The 19,218-nt window shown below is 33.7% G+C and overlaps 1 protein-coding gene across 1 annotated transcript in view; it reads right to left on the minus strand.

Moving 5' to 3' along the window:
* loco (regulator of G protein signaling family member locomotion defects) overlaps positions 1 to 19,218 on the minus strand; it is a 29,839-nt gene that overhangs the window by 1,351 nt on the left and 9,270 nt on the right. Inside the window, exons 2-5 of the mRNA XM_088050236.1 lie at positions 4,219 to 4,326; positions 3,329 to 3,934; positions 3,069 to 3,275; positions 2,360 to 3,008 (exon numbers count right to left, since the gene is read on the minus strand). Of these exons, the coding sequence (XP_087906362.1) occupies positions 2,360 to 3,008; positions 3,069 to 3,275; positions 3,329 to 3,934; positions 4,219 to 4,326 (1,570 nt within the window). The remainder of the gene's footprint in view (positions 1 to 2,359; positions 3,009 to 3,068; positions 3,276 to 3,328; positions 3,935 to 4,218; positions 4,327 to 19,218) is intronic.

Consider the following 19,218-nt stretch of genomic DNA (forward strand, 5'->3'; position numbering starts at 1 on the left):
TTTTAACACATTTATTTTGAAAAAAAATTAAATTAGGGGTTGATGTCACAAACCCTCACAATTAACTAAAAATTACATTTTTAAGGCGTCGCAACGCCAAAACTATCAGTGATAAAAAACAAATTTTTGCGTCAACTTCTAGAGCTTTGTCAACTTCGAGCGTTATGCAAATTTTCAAAATTTTATCTTTAAAATTAAAGACGATTTTGGGGGTGGACACAAGTGTTGCCGGACCCTGTATACAGGGTGTCCCAGAACTCATGCCTAGCCGAAAACCGGGGATATCGGGAAAAGGTGTGAATGTGTAAATTGCTGAAAAAAAAGTTCCAGCTCCAACAGAAACTGAGAAAAGACATGACAAAGTTGACCAATCACAAGGCCGCGTGGAGATGGTCTGGAGGATACACTGGCGTGTTGCTAAGAGTTTAAATTTTCTCCTTTGAATTTTGTATGAACAATCTGGTCCACTATAAATTTCACTGACGTTAGAATGACAGGCTTCAATAAATCTAACTCATATTGAACTTAGTGTGCAGAAACGGCTCAGCGTACTTTAGAAATTGACTAGAGGGTTGAAGACTACTGGTTGACGAGCGTTGAATGACAAGAGACACACCTGGAGGACAACTGACACAGTGAAAATCGAAGTGGAGTGTGAAACGGCGTTTCTTTTGGTTTCCCTTGCTTGCTGGTTTCCTAGTTGGTGTTTGGTGTCAACAAATATCCTAAAACGGTTCAGGAGTACTCGGCGGCAGAATGCCTCGAAATGCGTCTTATTTTTGAAAAGTGCTATCGAAATTAGTATTAGCAGCAAGAACGTACCGAGGACGTTTTCCAGGTCGTGATTATTATCCGGACAACAAAACGATTCTTAGTGTTGTTTCTCGGGCTGGACACACTGATCAGTTATTAACAGATCGGCGCGAAGTTGGTGGAGCACCAAGACAGGCCAGAACTGATGAAAATAAAGAAGCCGTTTTGGAAGCGGTTGATGAACACTCCACGCAAAGTATCTGAACTGTGGCACGCCAGTTAGAAATCGGAAAATCTTCTGTACAAAAAATTCTCGCGACAGATCACCGGCACCCGTACCATGTCAAAGTTTGGTTAGAAGAGCTCATCTGTGTGTCCAAAATAATGGTGGTTTGTTCAAGCATTTGATTTAACCATTACATCATGTGCCTTGTTCTGTTTCTTGTTGAAATAAAAGGGTTCTTTTTAGAACCGTCATTGTGTGGTTTTTATCTGTCAAATTGACATTAGATGTCAGTTGTAAAAATGTAGTGGACCAAATCAATTTTCCTTTTTAGGATTTAATTATGAAACCTAGCAACGTTAATATTATTTGTGCTTGAGCGTCTGGGATTGGTCAGTTTCGTTAAGCAATTTCTCAATTTTAATGCACATCAGGACAAAATAAATTGCATTTTTGGCGTCCTGATTGCTGTCGGCATCCGCCCTTTTTCGGCTAGGCGTGAGTTCTGGGACACCCTGTATGTAGAGAATCAATGGTCCACTGGTTTTTATCATTGCCCTTGATTTCTAAATTCTTTCACGTGGTGAATTCTGATATTGTATTTTACTAGTTCTCTTACATATGTTTCATAATAAAACTATTCCTATTAACATGACATAAAATAAAAGAAAACAAACACCATTTTTAATTAAAAATGCGAAACTTAAACAAGTGTTTTGTGTGTCTTTTGTGAAGAATCTGCAGTAGATTTACAATTATCTTAAAAGAGCGAGTTTTCAACGTGTTAAGTTGGAACAGTATTTCATCAATATCTGTTTGAATATGACAATAAAAATTGTAGATTTTGTTATACGGCAGAAAAGTGGTACTTTTTGTCGAGCAATTAAGCGTAGCGTAGCCGAGCAAAATTGCAGACAGCAAAGCCACTTTTCGGCCAAATAACAAATACTACTTTTTCTCCAAACGTTAAATTCAGTTCCACGACCGAGAATGAGTGAACGCAAATTGAACTAAAAACATGGATGGCTATGCATGTAGTTGTCATATCAAATATTGATTTCAAAGGGTTTTCAAAGTTAAGATCGTGCAAGTGGCAAACAAAATGTAAGTCTCAAATAGTAATCGTCACAAAAAGGTACTTTTTCTGCCAAGGCCGCAAAAGTGTTTCCATGTCAACGAGCGCTTTTCATTACTTTTTAAAATTGCCTACTTTACTGTCTAAAAACGACTAAAAAATAGTGACTTTTTGTGACGTTTGAAGAAAAAGTAAAATATTTAATGGAAACTAGTACTCACACTTCTACGGTAAAAGAATGTTTAATTTTGTTTATTTAAAATCTTTTCATATGGATTTAAATTCGAGAACTCCAGAGCTTTACTTACCATCACTTTCGCTACACGAGACTTGCATTTTATTAACTCCCGTTTTCCATTTAGCTATGAGAGGTTTTTTGATTTGTTGTTCTCCCGTAACATCTTCTATACTATTTCCGTTAGGCTGTCCTTTCAATCTCGGGATTAAAGACTTTTTCTTTCGTTCGTGAACTCCAGAATCTCGTCTTAAGAACCTTCCCCATATCCCGGAAGAGTGTTCTGATCCCCAATCTTCACTTTTTACAGAGCCTCTATCCGATTTCGGTTTTAAAAAAGCAGAATTGCCCTTTTCTTGAAGTATGCCTTCAAATACTTTATTGGTAATTTCATCTAGCTCCGCCTTTACGTTGTTAATTTTAATATGAGGCGTACTTTTTGTTTCGTCGAAATATTTAACTTTCAGCCTTTTTTCGTTTACAGAAGTCACAGGCAAGCGGATATCGACAAACGTATTGTCGTCTAAAGTAATCGTGACTTCATCTAAGTTGTAATTGTATTTGAGTAAGCTTGGCCTTAGTACGTCTGCGAGAATTTTCGTAGATTTAGACTTTACAGATATCACTTTTTTGTTTGGAAGATCGATTTTGAAAATAATCCTCTGTTCGATTGATACTGTACACCCTGCTAGCTTTTCTGACGACTCGGTAACATCGATTGGCTAAAAAACAATAAATATTCAATTTCTAATTGCACACTATAATTCAGAATTAAAAAATACCTTTAAATGTTTCTCAATATACACTTCATACGCCGCATAACTCAAACCACGTTTGTCTAGCAATCTGTTGACCAACTGTTGAATCGTTTCTGTGGGCTTTATTTGTACTACAGTGGTACTTCCAATGGATAAAAATTCAACTCTACACAGAAGTCCTCTGGAGACAGTTGATGACTTAAAATCATCTTGGTTTCCTTTACAAGAATCCTGTAAAATTGTAAACATTACTTTACAATCAATATCTCTTAAAAAGAACTTACTTGCAAAGAGATTGCCAAATCTAAAGACGTTAATGAGGATTTGCTGCTATGAGTATCGCTTCCACCTCCCATTTTTACATTTACACACTCATTACTGGTGGCATCATTCTGTTTTAGATTGTTGTACTCCGATTCACCTCTGTCCTTCGATTTCGAACGGTTTTTTCGATGCCAAGGTAACAACGATTTCCTCCTCCTATCTTCAGCATTGCTGAGTGACTTCTTAAGCTTAGTTTGAGTGCTTATAGTGGCTGGTTGTAACAGTAAACCGGTGTCAGGTTGAGGTTTTTCGGCTTCGCCAGAAAGACACTGCTTGTAAAGTGTTGATTTGAGAAATCTGGGATAACTGTCGAATTTCATCAAGTTGAAGATCTGCTTTTGCGCTTGATCAAACAATGTGTTGCAAGCTTCTTGTAATGATTGCTCTGTACAATGCCTGGCGTGGGAATCTACATTTACTCCTTCGGGTGCTCCTACACATAGATGTTGTTGATATATCCTTTGAGCTTCTGCGACTCGCTCTGGTTCAGCACAAAGTCGTCGGTAACGCTCGCATGCTGTCCAAAAATATATGTTCTCGGCACTGAACTCCTTCTTTAAAAATTCCTGGAACAAAAAATTCGATCAATCATCATTGCACATGCTAATTTTGTTTTGCGATAATGTGGCAAGATTACTGTTAAATAAATATAAGTTCCTAACACTGACAAAGTATTTTAACCAATATTTCTTCTGTGCGATACGTAGCCGTATTTCAACAATTACGTTTTAATTCCCACCACTGTTATTAACTGTGATGATTCGTGTTCCACTGAAGGACAATAAAAATGTATTTTCTACATGAAACTAGTTCTCGAATTGAGAGCAGAACTTGTTAATGAAAAACTTACGGCAAATGTATGCAGTCCCAACGGATCCTCCAGGAGTTTCTCGAAAGATGTAGCCCAACCAACAGGTCCTTCACAATTATTACTCTTGGATGAACCATTTTCTTCACACTGTGAAACAAAAAAATCGTTGATAATAGCAGGCATCACCACCGTGAGAAAAGCGTCAAGTGTAGCTAGTTGTAATTCCATCACATGAAACAATCGAGAGAAGCCCCTCGTACTTGAATAACATGTCAATTGTCCACACCAGACGCTTAATTAAACTAATAGGCGAATGCCATGATGTGGTATCATCGCATTGTACCTATTACGCATTAACTGAAGCACTACAATCACCTTTGGAAGGCCTAAACTACAAGTAATCATACAATTTTTCACGGAACAAGTCATAACACACGTAATGTACACTTTAAAAATATTTCATGGTTTGATAAGAGTAGATAACTGATAAAAAGTTCCAGGTACGGTTAATAAAAGATGGTAATTGCGAAAACATGCAGTTCAAATACCTTGGATGTCACTACGTCAGACTGGGCAACAAGCGAAGCAGGACGTTTCGGTAATCGCTGAGAACCTCCTCGTCGAAATGACCCATTGAAGCGTTTGAACGGAGGCCTGAGCGCCACCACCAGCCCCGTACCAATATTGTTTCCATCGCTACACCACATGCAACCCCATTAGTAAAGTCTACTCATGTGTTAATATTATAAGATATATTATAATAAAGCTAAGTATGATGCGACACAATAATGTATCTATTTTATTTTCAAGCATACTTGTCGCTGTCAAGATAGCAATACAAGTAGGTCGCTTAATCATTTTTTAACTATACAAAATGTTTTTATATTACTTGAAAATAAGGCAATATACAGGGTCCGGCAATACTTGTGTCCACCCCCAAAATCGTCTTTAATTTTAGTTGACCAAGCTCTAGAATTTGACGCAAAAATTTATTTTTTAGGCGACTTAAACAGAAAATGGAATTTTTGGGCCTCAAAAGCGGCCTAAAAGTAAGTCTTTTCTGACTGCAAACATTTTTGGCCGATCTATGGTGGCGCCATCTATCCATAGTTTTGCACATTACATTAAGACACCGATATTACCCCCAAGTTTATAATTATTTGGGTAAAATCAAATCGATAAACTGCTGCAAAATGCAACAAAGACGTGTTGAATTATTGAAAATAGACATGTCTAGCAGTGCTGCTGCAAACATCAAAAAGCACATCAAACCTAATTCATACAAATTGTGAAGCTCCACATGCCGAAACTGCAAAATGTAAATAAAAAAATATAAACTTTTCTAACAGATTCATAAATACTTCCAATTATTCAGTTGTTATAAATGATTAAATTAATAAATCATAAGTAAAAATTAATTAACTTGTAAATTTAATGATGTCGCCTAAAAAATGTGTGTATCACATTTTTTTTTTTCAATATAAAAGCGTTAAAAATATCACAGTTGTCATTTTAGATTTAATGTAAATTGTATTAGAAATTTGAGGAAAAAATGTTGTTTTATCAAGTTAGTTTCCAATTTCATTACATCAAAATTGGGAACTACGTTAACACCCATCTGTCAACATCTTGTGTCACAAATGACATCTATCCTTTGGTTCGTTTTCGATTGTAACATAAGACTTACTTGGTTAAATTGTCACTTTGTCGATGTTAATTAACGATTTCTGGTGTCCATAAAGTGCAACAAGCCCGAGTTAATCAAAATTGACCTTCATACGAGTGAATGAAGTAATTTGTGAAATTTTAGTCTAAACATAGTTTGCCACTGCGCCGTCATAATCTTGAAAAATAACTTGATAAAACAGCGTTTTTTTCGCAAATTTAAACTCAATTTGCATTAGATTTAAAATAAAAACTCAAATATTTGTAACACAGTTATGTTGAAAAAAGAATTCACGGATATTTCGGCAAAAACTTAAAAATCGCTAAAAAATATACTTCTTAGGCGTCGCGACGCCAAACAAACCGTGATAAAAAACAAATTTTTGTGTCAGCTTCTAGAGCTTTGTCAACTATGAGTGTATGCAAATATTCAAAATTTTATCTTTAAAATTTAAGACGGTTTTTTTAAATGTTAATTTTGTAGTTAGCGGAATTTAAGGAAAACTATGTATTAAACCCAAAAATTATAACAATTCATATTTACAGAGCACTTGGAACAAATACGTATGTATAAATAAGGTAAATAAATATGTATTATTTCTAGAGTTTTTCCTTCTTTCAATAATTCTTACAGTACGTACAAAAAGCACTTTTATTTTATCAATGGGTGATGCTATGTTGGTGGTAATGCCAAAAATGCAAACATATTTTAAATACAATTGCAGTCAAATGACGTTGAAGTAGATTTTAGACACTAAAAGTTATAATAACCAATTATAATTTACACATACAGGGTCCGGCGACACTTGTGTCCACCCCCAAAATCGTCTTTAATTTTAAAGTTACAATTTTGAAAATTTGCATACGTTCATAGTTGACAAAGCTCTAGAAGCTGACGCAAAAATTTGTTTTTTATCACGGTTTGGTTGGCGTCGCGACGCCTAAGAAGTATAATTTTTAGCCATTTTTAAGTTTTTGCGGAAATATTCGCGAATTCAATTTTTTTTCAACATAACTGCGGTACAAATATCTGAGTTTTTATTTTAAATCTAATGCAAATTGTGTTTAAAATTTGCGAAAAAAAAGTTGTTTCATCAAGTTAGTTTTCAAAATTATGACAGTGCAGGGGCAAACTACGTCTACACCAAAATTTCACAAGTCACTTCATTCACTCTTATAAAGGTTAATTTTGATTAACACGGGCATGTTGATATTTTTAACATATTTATATTGAAAAAAAAATAAATTAGGGGTTGATATCACAAACCCTCACAATTAACTAAAACTTACATTTTTAAGGCGTCGCGACGCCAAAACTATCAGTAAAAAAAAACAAATTTTTGCGTCAGTTTCTAGAGCTTTGTCAACTGTGAGCGTATGCAAATTTTTAAAATTTTATCTTCAAAATTAAAGACGATTTTGGGGGTGGACACAAGTGTTGCCGGACCCTGTATAGTATACAGGACTACTCAGCTAAGATGATCCACGTGCGCCTTAAGAGAACGCAACCCAAATTACAGATTTGAATGGATTCTAAATCATATTTTCATGTTAAACCTTATCCGAGTCTGCAGGGTTCCAAAATTTCCGCTTAAACTGTAATTAAATGTTAATTGGAAAGAGAGTAATTCTATTAGAATAGATAGATATAGATTTATATACAGTCTGTCCGGAAAATCGCGCACCACCGTGAAACTGTATCATCGGACAATGTCATAGATCACCGGAAAAATGTTAAAAAAAATCCATGTCTTCAATTATGGTATGATGGATTCAATAGACAAAGTTTGATGCGAAAATTAGAGATTTCTGTGCAATAATTTTACGTTCAAATGAATTTGTTACTTAAAAGATATTTTACGCAAAGGCATTTTGAAAGTCGTTGTCAAAATTTTTTAATCAACAATCTCGATCAGTGTGGCATCGTTCACGTGAAACCATAGTTACATTACTCGTTCATGAGCCAACTTGACTAACGCCAACAATACAACAGCAACGTTACTATGGCTTTGAATACTGCAAATTTAATTTATGGGAGGTACAGTCTGCAATGTTGCCATATTCCTAGTTTTCTTTTGGTCCTCCTGCGAAAACAGAGAATTAGCATTTTTTGGTACTCTGGGAAACCATCCAATTACCCCCTTTCAAGGTAGTGCGCCACTTTCCGGACACCCTTGAAAGGGGGTAATTGGATGGTCCCCCAGAGTACCAAAAAAATGTTAAAAAAAACCAGACTCTCTGTTTTCACAGGAGGACCAAAAGAAAATTAGGAAAATGGCAACATTGCTGAACCGTTCCCCCAATAATTTAAATTTCCAGTATTCAAAGTCATAGTAACGTTGCTGTTGTATTGTTGGCGTTAGTCAGGTCGGCTCATGAACGAGTAATGTAACTATGATTTCACGTGAACGATGCCACATTGATCGAAATTGTTGATTCAAAAACCTTGTTAACAGTTTTCAGGCATTTCTTACAAGATTTTTCCGATTTTCTTTGCACCATGCTTTTGCGCAAAATGTCCTTTAGGTAACAAATTCATTTAAACGTAAAATTATTGCACAGAAATCGTCAATTTTTGCATCAAACTTTGCCTCTTCAATCCATTATATCTCGAAAAATTGAAGACATGGATTTTTTTAATCATTTTCAACAGCTTCACGGTGGTGCACGAGTTTCCGGACACCCTGTATAGATTAGATTTTTACAATAAGCTTTAAAACAGGTCTTGTTCTATTTTCTCAAACAGTTTAGTGTCTCTGACCTTATTTATTTCCTAACCAAAATTTCTTTACAGCAGTGACAGATTTCGTCAACGATTTTTTTAAGATAGACTCCGATTGAAATAGTTTTTTATAGTATAGTAAGTAGGTTATTTTATTTTTAAGTTTTAAATGGTACTAAGCGTTTGTAAATCTCATTTATTACCTATAATATCCTAACATTAAAACGACTAGGAGGGTGGAAGTCGTCAAGTGTTGCGGAAGAATACGTAGAAGAAAGTGAATATAGCAAAAAAAATTGCCAGTAAAGGTGAAAATAGTTCTGTCGATGTCATTAATGATGCTGAGAAAAATGAAGTTAACATTCTTGATCCAGAAGCTTCAGCTCAGTGTGACATACATGGCCCCAACATTACATGCTCCTCGAGAGCTTTACTTCCAGGAATAAACATTAATAATGTTCAAAATAGTACAATCCATATTACTTTCTGTTAAAAAGTTTTTATGTTTTTTATTAAGAATTTTTAACATTTGTACTTGAATGTTGAATAAAATCTTATTAAAAATAGTTAAATTGTTAATTGCAGCTTGAATTATTTTGTAATAACATGTTCGATTTCAATGAGTCCGTTAAATAGCTATTGTTGGGGGCGTATACAAAAAAAATGTTTCTGAACGTCATAATATTTAATCTCATAAAATGTATTAAGTACTGAAATTAATCAACTTATTAAGAGTTTTAATGATTCTGAATTATTTTACATGAGTATCTGCAAGTTATTATATTTTTAATTGGCTAATTAATAGCAACGAAGAATGAAGTTCATTCAATTTTAACCTAATCCAAGCAAAGATACAATAATCAGTTTTAATTAACAATATTGCGCGCGTTTATCAGGAGATTACTTTGATTCATACACCAATTTCCAAATTCACGTGATATTCTAATGGCCCTTTTGTTATCAAGTTATCATTATCAACTTCAAATGTAATAATTTCTTTATTATCTCCTACCTCATAAACCATGAGTGTGTTTACAATGAAAAAATTTAAACAAGATACAATTCAACAAGACCCAACAGAAAGGTGTGCAGTTTCTTTGGTTCCTATTGGTTCCAAATGTTAAAAAAACTTACCCCGTTTTATGATAAAGCAACTGACACACTATGTGATTGTAAACTTTTGATAAAGTATCCATGGTAAAAATCGATATATAGGCCAACTGTCATCGACAAAGACACTTTGTTCGTTCCATTAGTAACGTAAACCGGTAAACTTTTATAAGATTCAGACGCAACGCATCCGTTTCACTATGACGCCGCACATAAACTATCGAAATAAAAATGCGAGTAGGTGCTAATCTAATCTACCAACAATTTCACACGTTTGAATAAACAATAAAATTATCTCCCATGGAGGCGACGGGCCCGTTTGTTGGCCACAACCTAATTTTAAAATCTTAGCTTATTGTCATTATTTATACGGAAACAGTTTTTATTTGTTGATTTATTTGAGATTAGCCTTAATTTAGATAAGCATATCAGCATCCAAGTCATTTCTTCGGAAATTTAACTGTTCACATGATAACACTTCGGCGCAACATAAACAGTGGTTTTTGTTTTACCAAGGATGTGTAATTTTACTAACAAAACAATTATGAATTACTTTTATTATTTTACACTAGAAGTATCCAATGACGTAAAGCGTGAGTAATGTAATAAAACTGTAATAATTGTCACCGCCATTATTGTTATCTTTTAGTCAGTATTACCTTATCGATAATGTATAACAAGTAGGACACAAAAAAATTAATCAACATTATTTCTGGAAATAATACGGACCAGTTCTACACCGTATAATACGATATATGTATTATAATAAAAGATAGATATGGACTTTAGTAATTTATTGTTTGAAAAACTCACCGAAAAATCATAGCACACATAAAAGACACATGAACACTTATCTAAAATAGTTCTAAATAGTAATAAATTAAAATGGGAAAGTTTTACAGAGCATATGAACGTTTTGGAAACTACACAGAAATGATACATTAATACCATAGCCGGAAAACAGTTGGTTCATATAGCGGAACTGAATAAAAACGGTCAAACAGGTAGGTTTAAAATACCTGTAGTAAACAGTAGAACAGGTGCAATTCGTTCGTTAGCATGTTTCGTTATGTATAAATAATAATAATCAAATGGAATTTGATTTAGGTTAATTATGATTTCAATTTGTAGGTCTAAATTTAAAGGTTAAAATTCATTCAAAAATAATGTATGGTCGTTAATCGGCAACCAGCTCTATCTCAATTTTATACACGGGAGTGTCAAAAAACTTGTTTTTTGGGTCTGTGTAAGTAATTTTATCGAATGATTGCTTTTTAGCCAAATTTTGGCTTAAGAGTTGATCTCTCGAAAAATACCAGTGATAAAATCCCCCAGTAAGTTCACCGTGTGAATTCAGTCCGAGAAAAAATAGGAACGAAATATTTTCCCAGCTGAGATAGCAGCGGTTGTTGGCACTTAGGCGATGACGTGTATTAAAATAAGAACTAGGGAGCTTTCAGTACTATATAGTATACTTCTGCTTGAAAATGCTCTTTTAGTCGAAAATAAATTAAAAAATTGTCACACCCGTGCCATGGAATTTCTGTGATACAAATTTTTATTTTTCTTTGTAGCGACAAAAGAGCGCAATGTTTTTGCAATTCGAATGCAAATAAATGTAAATCCCTATGAGATTTCGATAGCCATTTCTTCTGGCACATAAGGAAGGTCGTCTTTACGTTAGATACTTATTAGATCACTTTCAGAGGATTTTTTTGTTAGTGTTACTTGCATACAGCCCGCGCATTTTAAGATGGCGAAAGCGATAGATGCGCAGAAAAATCGCGCTTACAATTTTTGAATGTCTGGCCACTCATGGGCAATGAAGTCGACACGTTGAGTTGCGAGCGGTGCCCGAAGTACAATTCGTTACTTTTCGGCTGCGCTAACTCTCGCCATCCTAAAACGCACAGGCTGTACTTGTTTTTAATTTAATGGCGGAATAGATCACATGTTTTATTCAATTAACTTCAACAAATAAAAGAAATAGTCGAATACCAGATTTGTATGTAGGTGGAAAGCATTTAAGATTTATGCAAAGCAATGAAAAAAAAACTCAATGTTATTTGTAAAATGGAAGCAATTTGTTCACTAAAAGAGATTTTATTTGTTAAAATAATTTACGTTAAGAATTTATTTTATTACCACAAACGTCAAAGTAACGGGGTCACCAGAATAATACACCACTCAAACGTAAAACTGCAATAAATTGCGACATAGTTTATTACATTCTCGTTTGGTTTCCGTCCTTGTATTTCACCTGCAAGCATACCAGTACTGCTTGTTTATGCATAATTAAAAAATGAGTTAATTGTCTGAAGTATTTTTCCACAATTAATTGTGCCGCCGGATGTAAATAAACCTCGTAGTGTTCTCAACATGAATGTAAAAATTGTATGTTCGTTACAAACATGAATCAACTGCTTTTATACAGTTTTTCGCATGAGAAATTAAACAAGCAAACCAACTTTTTGTTTTTACATTACCGTTAACTGTACTGAGGCAGTCAGATTGTAACTGCAATTAGTCCAATTGACATTCATTAAATATTAAATGCTAGCAACAATGAACGTTAAATGGAACAACTACACAAGTGCTCAAGTTCTAAGTTTCTGGAAACTTTTTTCTGAAATCCAGTATATTCCAAGATCATTTTAAGTAAAATTGGTTTTAGGCAGATTTTGATGTGATTTCACACGTGTCTTTTGATAATAATGTGTAGGAACCTATAATTTTCGACAATAAAGCATTTTATTTTGAGGTTGCAAAGTTTCTACTAGTTTGGAGTAAATTTGTTATGATGTATTCTTACACAGGTACTCTAAAAGTAGAATATTTTGTTATTGGGAGTATTTTTTATCAATTAACAGAAAATTTGAATGTAAATATTATTTCTTACAAAGTTCATCTAGCTTAACATACCTAGAACTACCATCACAGTTCAGGAATTTAGAACAGACTTTGATTTACAAACTGTGTAATTAAACTGTAAATCTTAGCACATAAAACATCAATTAAGATCTCACTCAAAGTTACAAACGCATATTATCATGTAGAGAGAATATTAAATAAATAAATAAACTGCAGCAACTTAGTTATGTAATTAATACTCTAATAAATCATTATCACCAATAACAAAACACTATGTTACAATAATAAGTATGTAATAGAGTTCCCAAAATTGCTTTAGCTTGAGGAGTTTCCTCCCCACACCCACCAATAAATTTACTATATGTATGTCTATTTGATACATCTTAATATTCATGTTTCGGTAAAGAGTTTTTATGACCCATTGTGGTTGAAGGTAATAAAAATAAATATAGGTAATTATTTATTTTAACAGGCCTAGCTGTCAATCATGGGCCAGGCCAAATGATCAGAAAGATCAGGAAGATTTGGGTGTTGTTTTACAACTCGGATCATGGCAAGATTTCTATTGTAACCAACCACAAACAGTCATAAAAACCCTTAAAGTCAATCATCCCCCAAAAGTTACTAAATATAAATTTGATTGATCAAATATTTAACACTGTTCAATTTATTAAGAAAGTTCAGATATGCTTTCTTCTCAAGTAGACTTATTAAAACTGTAAATTTCTAACTTATTCATGTTCTGATCAGTGTTTCACAACTTTTCCCCTAGGTACTTACATATTTAGCTAAGGAATAAATGAATGAATTATTTTTTAAACCAACACACGCATATAAAAGCAATATAACTATGGTGATTTCTAATAAGTAAAGTATGTACCTTATTTTTTATTAGATGACCAGAGGTATTGCGAGGGGTTTCTTATAATTGCTAGGATACCCAAAATAGAGAGTAATTTTGTCCATTTGACATTACGGTCCTGTTGCCTAGGAAATTAAAATAGCCTTTTATTTCTCCGCCATTCTACCTATGCAAAAGCTTTCAGGATTGGCTGTCAGTTTTTCGTCCTTGTTCAAATACTATTAAGCTTAGACTAATTTGGTTTTTGAATTTGCAGCCTGTATTGATGTCGCCACCTTCCTTGCTCTCTGGGTCATGAGTTCTGGGACACCCAAGGGTGGTAATTGGGTGGTCACCCAGAATACCAACAAAATGTTAAAAATATATATAATCTTTGCGGTAATGAGGACTGTGTGCCATAAAAACGTTAGAAGAATTGAGACAGTATAATGTAACTATGGTTTCATGTGAACGCTGTCACACTGTTGATTCAAAAATCTTGTTTTCAGTCATTTTTCACAAGATTTTTTTGATTTTTTTGCACTATGCCTTTACACAAAATGTCCTTTATGTAACAAATTTTTTTGAACGTTAAATTATTGCACAGAAATCGCTAATTGTGGCATTAAACTTTTACTCTTCAATCCATCACATCTCGCAAAATTGAAGACATGGATTTTTTAACATTTTTTCGGTGATCTATGGCATTTTCTGATGATACAGTATCACGGTGATGCGCGACTTTCAGGGCACCTATATAACTCAAGTTACCCTTGACAACAAGGGTTATAATGCAAATATCGTCGGCTTAAGTTGTTAAGTTGCCAAGTCCATTTTTGAACAAAATCCGTTTTTAATTTTATAAAAAGGATACAGCGTTGGATCCTTTTATGTGTTATTATTGCAGAATTAAAAAACATTCTATTTTCATTCCCCAAATTATCAAATCCTAGATTTAACGACAAATATGTAAAAAATTCAGATTTCTCGACCTTGGTTAAAAAAATTCAAAATGGACTTAGCAAACTTAACGACCTAAGCCGACGATATCCAGAAATAATCAATTATTGCGCTTTTTGAATAGCAACCATGCCAACCACGTGGTTGCAAATTTGTTTTAGAATCTGTTATCGTTGCTATTAGGTAAAAATTGCGAAAAATTGAATAAAACGTGATCTGCCATTTGTGCATTACAAAATATTACCTACTATTGATATAGTTAGCTAAAAGGCTTGCCGAGTAGGTTAAATAACTCAAGGGGGTAATTAAATACCGAATTGTAAAAACACTGCGACATATCAGAAAGCAGAACAAGCCACTTTATGTAAATAGCGAGCTCAACCCTGCTTGGTCTTATTCAAAGCAAGATTTTGAGTTTATTATTTTTTCACTTCTGTAATAAACCTAAAAACTATTATTTCTTTCGACCGGGAATAAAAAACGATTTATTTACTCGGGTTTCAAAATAAAATGTAGTTCCGTATGCCCTCTCGCATTTTATTAATTAATTAATTATAAATTAATTTGAATTTAAATTTTGAAGTTAGCCTAGCTCAACAAACCAGAATCTAGAGAAAAATTTTGTATTCATTTCTGGAATAAACACTCTAAATCCCTCGACTAAAGATTCACCTACAATCTCGGAATTAATATGAAGGTTTATTCCCTTAATGAATAAATAAGTATGTATTATTAATTTATGGCCAATTGAAATGCACATTCTCTTTTCTGGCAAAGACCTCTACACCTTAAAATTCTGTAGGCTGGGCCAGGCTGTCACTAGATCAATATATATTAGTCCGGGAAAACTAAAGTAAAATAAATTAATTATATTATCTGCCTACGTGCCTACGTTCATTCCAAAACTATTAAGAATTCATAATCATTTTATTAAAAGCAAAACATGACGAATTGTGGTCAAGTGTCACTTCCTTTTCAACACATGAAGAAAACCGCAAAATTCGTTTCATAACAATAACATGAAAAACATACCTACTCAGAATCACAGTATGTAGATGTGTGATCTGTTTTGACGCACATTGTGACGCAGCCAAATCAAAATAGAATGATGGCCCGTTTACACAAAAAACGCCATATAGAATATACTTTTTATAATCTTGATCGACAAATATCTGAAATAGACGTCAGCATTTTATTATGCGTGTCATATCACAAAACCAACATAAAACCACGCGTCAAGAACAACAAATTTCATTAATCCGATTGCATGCGTTCTTTATCGGTTATGATATCCTAGTAATTCCGAGTTTTATGTCCGCGGGAATGGGAAGCCCATTCATATAAAAAAAATTACACCACAGGAAGAAACAACGGATCTGACCTGGCAGATGAATCATAAAAGGTTTGGCATATGTATAGGTACACTTTAAAAATATTTCAAAGAACAATAAACTCGGCAATACAAATATCGTACATACATAACTTTATGTGTTTTGATGCTTTGACTTGGGCTGTATGTATTTTAACTATAATATAAAAAATCAAAAATGGATTTAAGTTTTTGAATTTATACAGGTGCTCGCAGCTCGAAAACATCTAACACTTTGAATATTAAAAATGAAAATGCTGCACACAAACTTTCCTGTCTACACTGATCCGTATTTCCTGCTTGGTGTAAAATATTGTTTTAATTGATGTTCCTGTTGACCTCATGACAGTTGTCAATCGATGGTTATATTCACGAAGAACGTCTAATTATTCACTCTTGAACATAATTATTTATGTTTTTTGTATTTCCGACGGCAATAATAATAAGTAGATGTGTATGCTTAATAAGAATGCGGTATCTCAATGTAAAGTTCTCACAGTTCTCCATATTACCGTGCGATCTGCTTTCGCCAGGAAAATTAAAACTGGAACTGAATATAACGTTCTCTTTGAGTGAATCTTAAAATTTATGAACTTATTGTATGGTAGGTAAGTTGCAGTTGAAGTTCGATTATTTCGTTACATTTAAGTTTTTATTCAATACACACAATTGTATAATTATGGTGATTTGAACAAAATTACCCAATTAAATATTCTCAGAAAGAATGAAAGACTATTAGGTCAAGCTGTTGCGGAAAATACATCTTATAAATAAGAACCAACTACCACAACAAAAATCTTTTACTGTGACTAGTAAATTAGTGATCAAGAAAGCACCACTTTCTAAACTTACAGGCATATTTCCATGACTTGGTGAAAAAGAACTTTTTAATAATCTGGTAAAGATATGTAACCACACAACACATCACAAACATAACACGCGTTTTAAAATAAAGGGTACGACATCATTCTCACTTTGGTATTTTTACTGAAAAAACAAAAACTAACTAGAATTTACATCGACTTAAAGTCGTATCGAGCTGCAAGTACACACTGACGCGCACATTCTACTACCAAATGACCGTCTCTGTCCGCTCAAATTCATTGAGAAATATCCCAGAGCACCAACCGAACAGAGGGGGGACAGCGAGGAATTCTTCGTTTTGCAATCATGATACATACATATTCAGTAAAGCAGGACTGTAGTAAAGCATAAAAATGCGAAACTTGAACTAAATTCTGAGAGTTTATGAAGCTGTGAAAATCAATAAGGCATGTAATACTATAGATTGGTGTTAGTTCATCCTATATTCAATCTTGAAATTCCTAAGTTTAAATACCAATGTAGATAGAAAGTACTAAATGTTACGATAAATAAAACTAGACGATTAAATAATATCCGTCTGAAAATAAAAAAATAATAAGAGGACTAATAAAAGTGGTACCAAAATATCGACCCACAGTAAATTTAATATATGTACAGGTTGTCCCAGAACTCACGCCTAGCAGAAAAAAAGCAGGTGCCGACAGCAAACAAGAAACCAAAAATGCAACTTTTTTTGTCGTAATGTGTACCAAATGCCAACATAATGAAATTGTCCAATACCAGGAGCTTCATGAACATTTTACGTTGCTAGGTTTCAAAAATAAGTTCTAAAGCCCATAAATTATTTGTTCAATTACTGACATTTGAATGATGTTATGCAACAAAGATCCAACCCTCAAAAATTTTCACCAACTCCCAAGCTTCGGACCTAAAATTCTTCAAGCTAATTATCTAACTGTGTGCTATATCAGTGTGACCGCAATTTTGCGCTACTGAATCGATAAAAATAAAGTTTGAATGGCCATGATTTTCGTTTGTAGACGATACAGTCTGGATAGGCAATTTTTTTTTTTTAAATAAATGTGTTAAAAATACCTCCGTTGTCATTTTAGATTTAATGCAAAACAATACCATCAACCCTTAGCTCGAGAAATTGTTAAATGTCAAAAAAGCATTCGAGTTTGCATGAAACGCTACGAAAGCAACCGAAAATAGAGATATGGTAACAGCAGCGACATCTATAGCCTAGACGATTTTTGTTACTTTTTCTAATATACGTATTGGATACGGATATTGGTGTTTGAAAGAGCACAAAAAATTGAAGTGAGGCTACCGTATGGGATTTCTATCTTGGTTTTATAATAGTATATTATGATACGAGTTCTATACTGAAGATTTTGTCGCACGCACGGGTTTAGGGAGTAAGGAGTAAGTGCGACAAAATTCAGTATAAACGAGCTATCATACGCTATTTTTTTTATTTTGAGCATTTTTAAACAAAACAAGCACATTTCAAAATTTAGGGAATTTTGCCACAGTTGCGTGCTTTGGCTGCAAACACAATGTGTAATTTGCTCCCGACAAAGTCAGCGAAAATATATGAAAAAAAATATCCGCGTCAAATAAATCCGATGCCAACCTTACAACACAAAATTGCACTGTTCAGTACGATACGGGAATTGCTCAGTACGACACCGAAAACAGTATCGTATACTAGCTTTAGTACGACCGCAAAATAAAAAAAATGTTATTTTTCTTTATTAAAATTTGACTTAGTAACAACGCTACACATTTTCAAAACAAACCGATTGGCTTTTAAAATTTTAGCGATTTCGGAATGGTGTCTCCTTTTCTTTCGCCTCAGGCAAAGACGACCCTCAGTGTAAAACCCTCAATAAAGGTTATTGCTACGTAATTATTTTTTTTTGTGCGGCGAGTGGTTGATTTACAACATAGTTATGGTCAACTAACTTTTAACTTACTTTATTAATGAATGCAGTTCGATCTCCGGGCCAAGGCGAGTGCTTTATCAAATTAAAAATCATAAGAATCATTGCTTTAACGATATAAATTATTGAAAAAAACAGTATAGAAAAGTATAGGCGTTATCCGCTCTTGATTCCGAATTTGATGACGCCCTCGTCTTATCCCGCGAATCGGATTGTATTTTTTTCATATAACGAAAAGAAAATACTGTTTCTTCATAGTTTAGGCTTCAGAGAATTTTTTTTCAAAAATGAAGAATTTTGTGATGCAATATTAATAAAACTGGAAGACATATGTCATTTATGTTACCCGAAATGGTAAAGAATAGGCTATAATAGGATTTTTTGTTTTTGTTTTTGTCCACTTTTTGTTTTTTTCCCTGTATTTTTTGTTTGTTTTTTCTTATTTTTTTTTTCATTATACACTGCCCTCCAAAATTAATGCAAAACTGACCTACTCTATTTAAAAATGGCCTTAAAAAAATTATTGTCAATTCACACCAATTTGGCAGAGCTTTAGTTTGAAAGAGCATTTATGGGACAATCCAAAAATGCAAAATTAACTAATGCAGCAGCATTCTGCAATTCCTTCAGAACTAATAGTTTTATTTTACTGATTTTACGCAAATGTGGAAAAAATCGCTAAGGACGAAGTTAGAAATTTAATTGTCTGGAAACCACGAACAATACT

The sequence above is a fragment of the Gnatocerus cornutus genome, chromosome 1, assembly GCF_029298725.1.
Source record: "Gnatocerus cornutus isolate USDA-ARS CGAHR chromosome 1, icGnaCorn1.1, whole genome shotgun sequence".
Lineage (NCBI taxonomy): Eukaryota > Metazoa > Arthropoda > Insecta > Coleoptera > Tenebrionidae > Gnatocerus > Gnatocerus cornutus.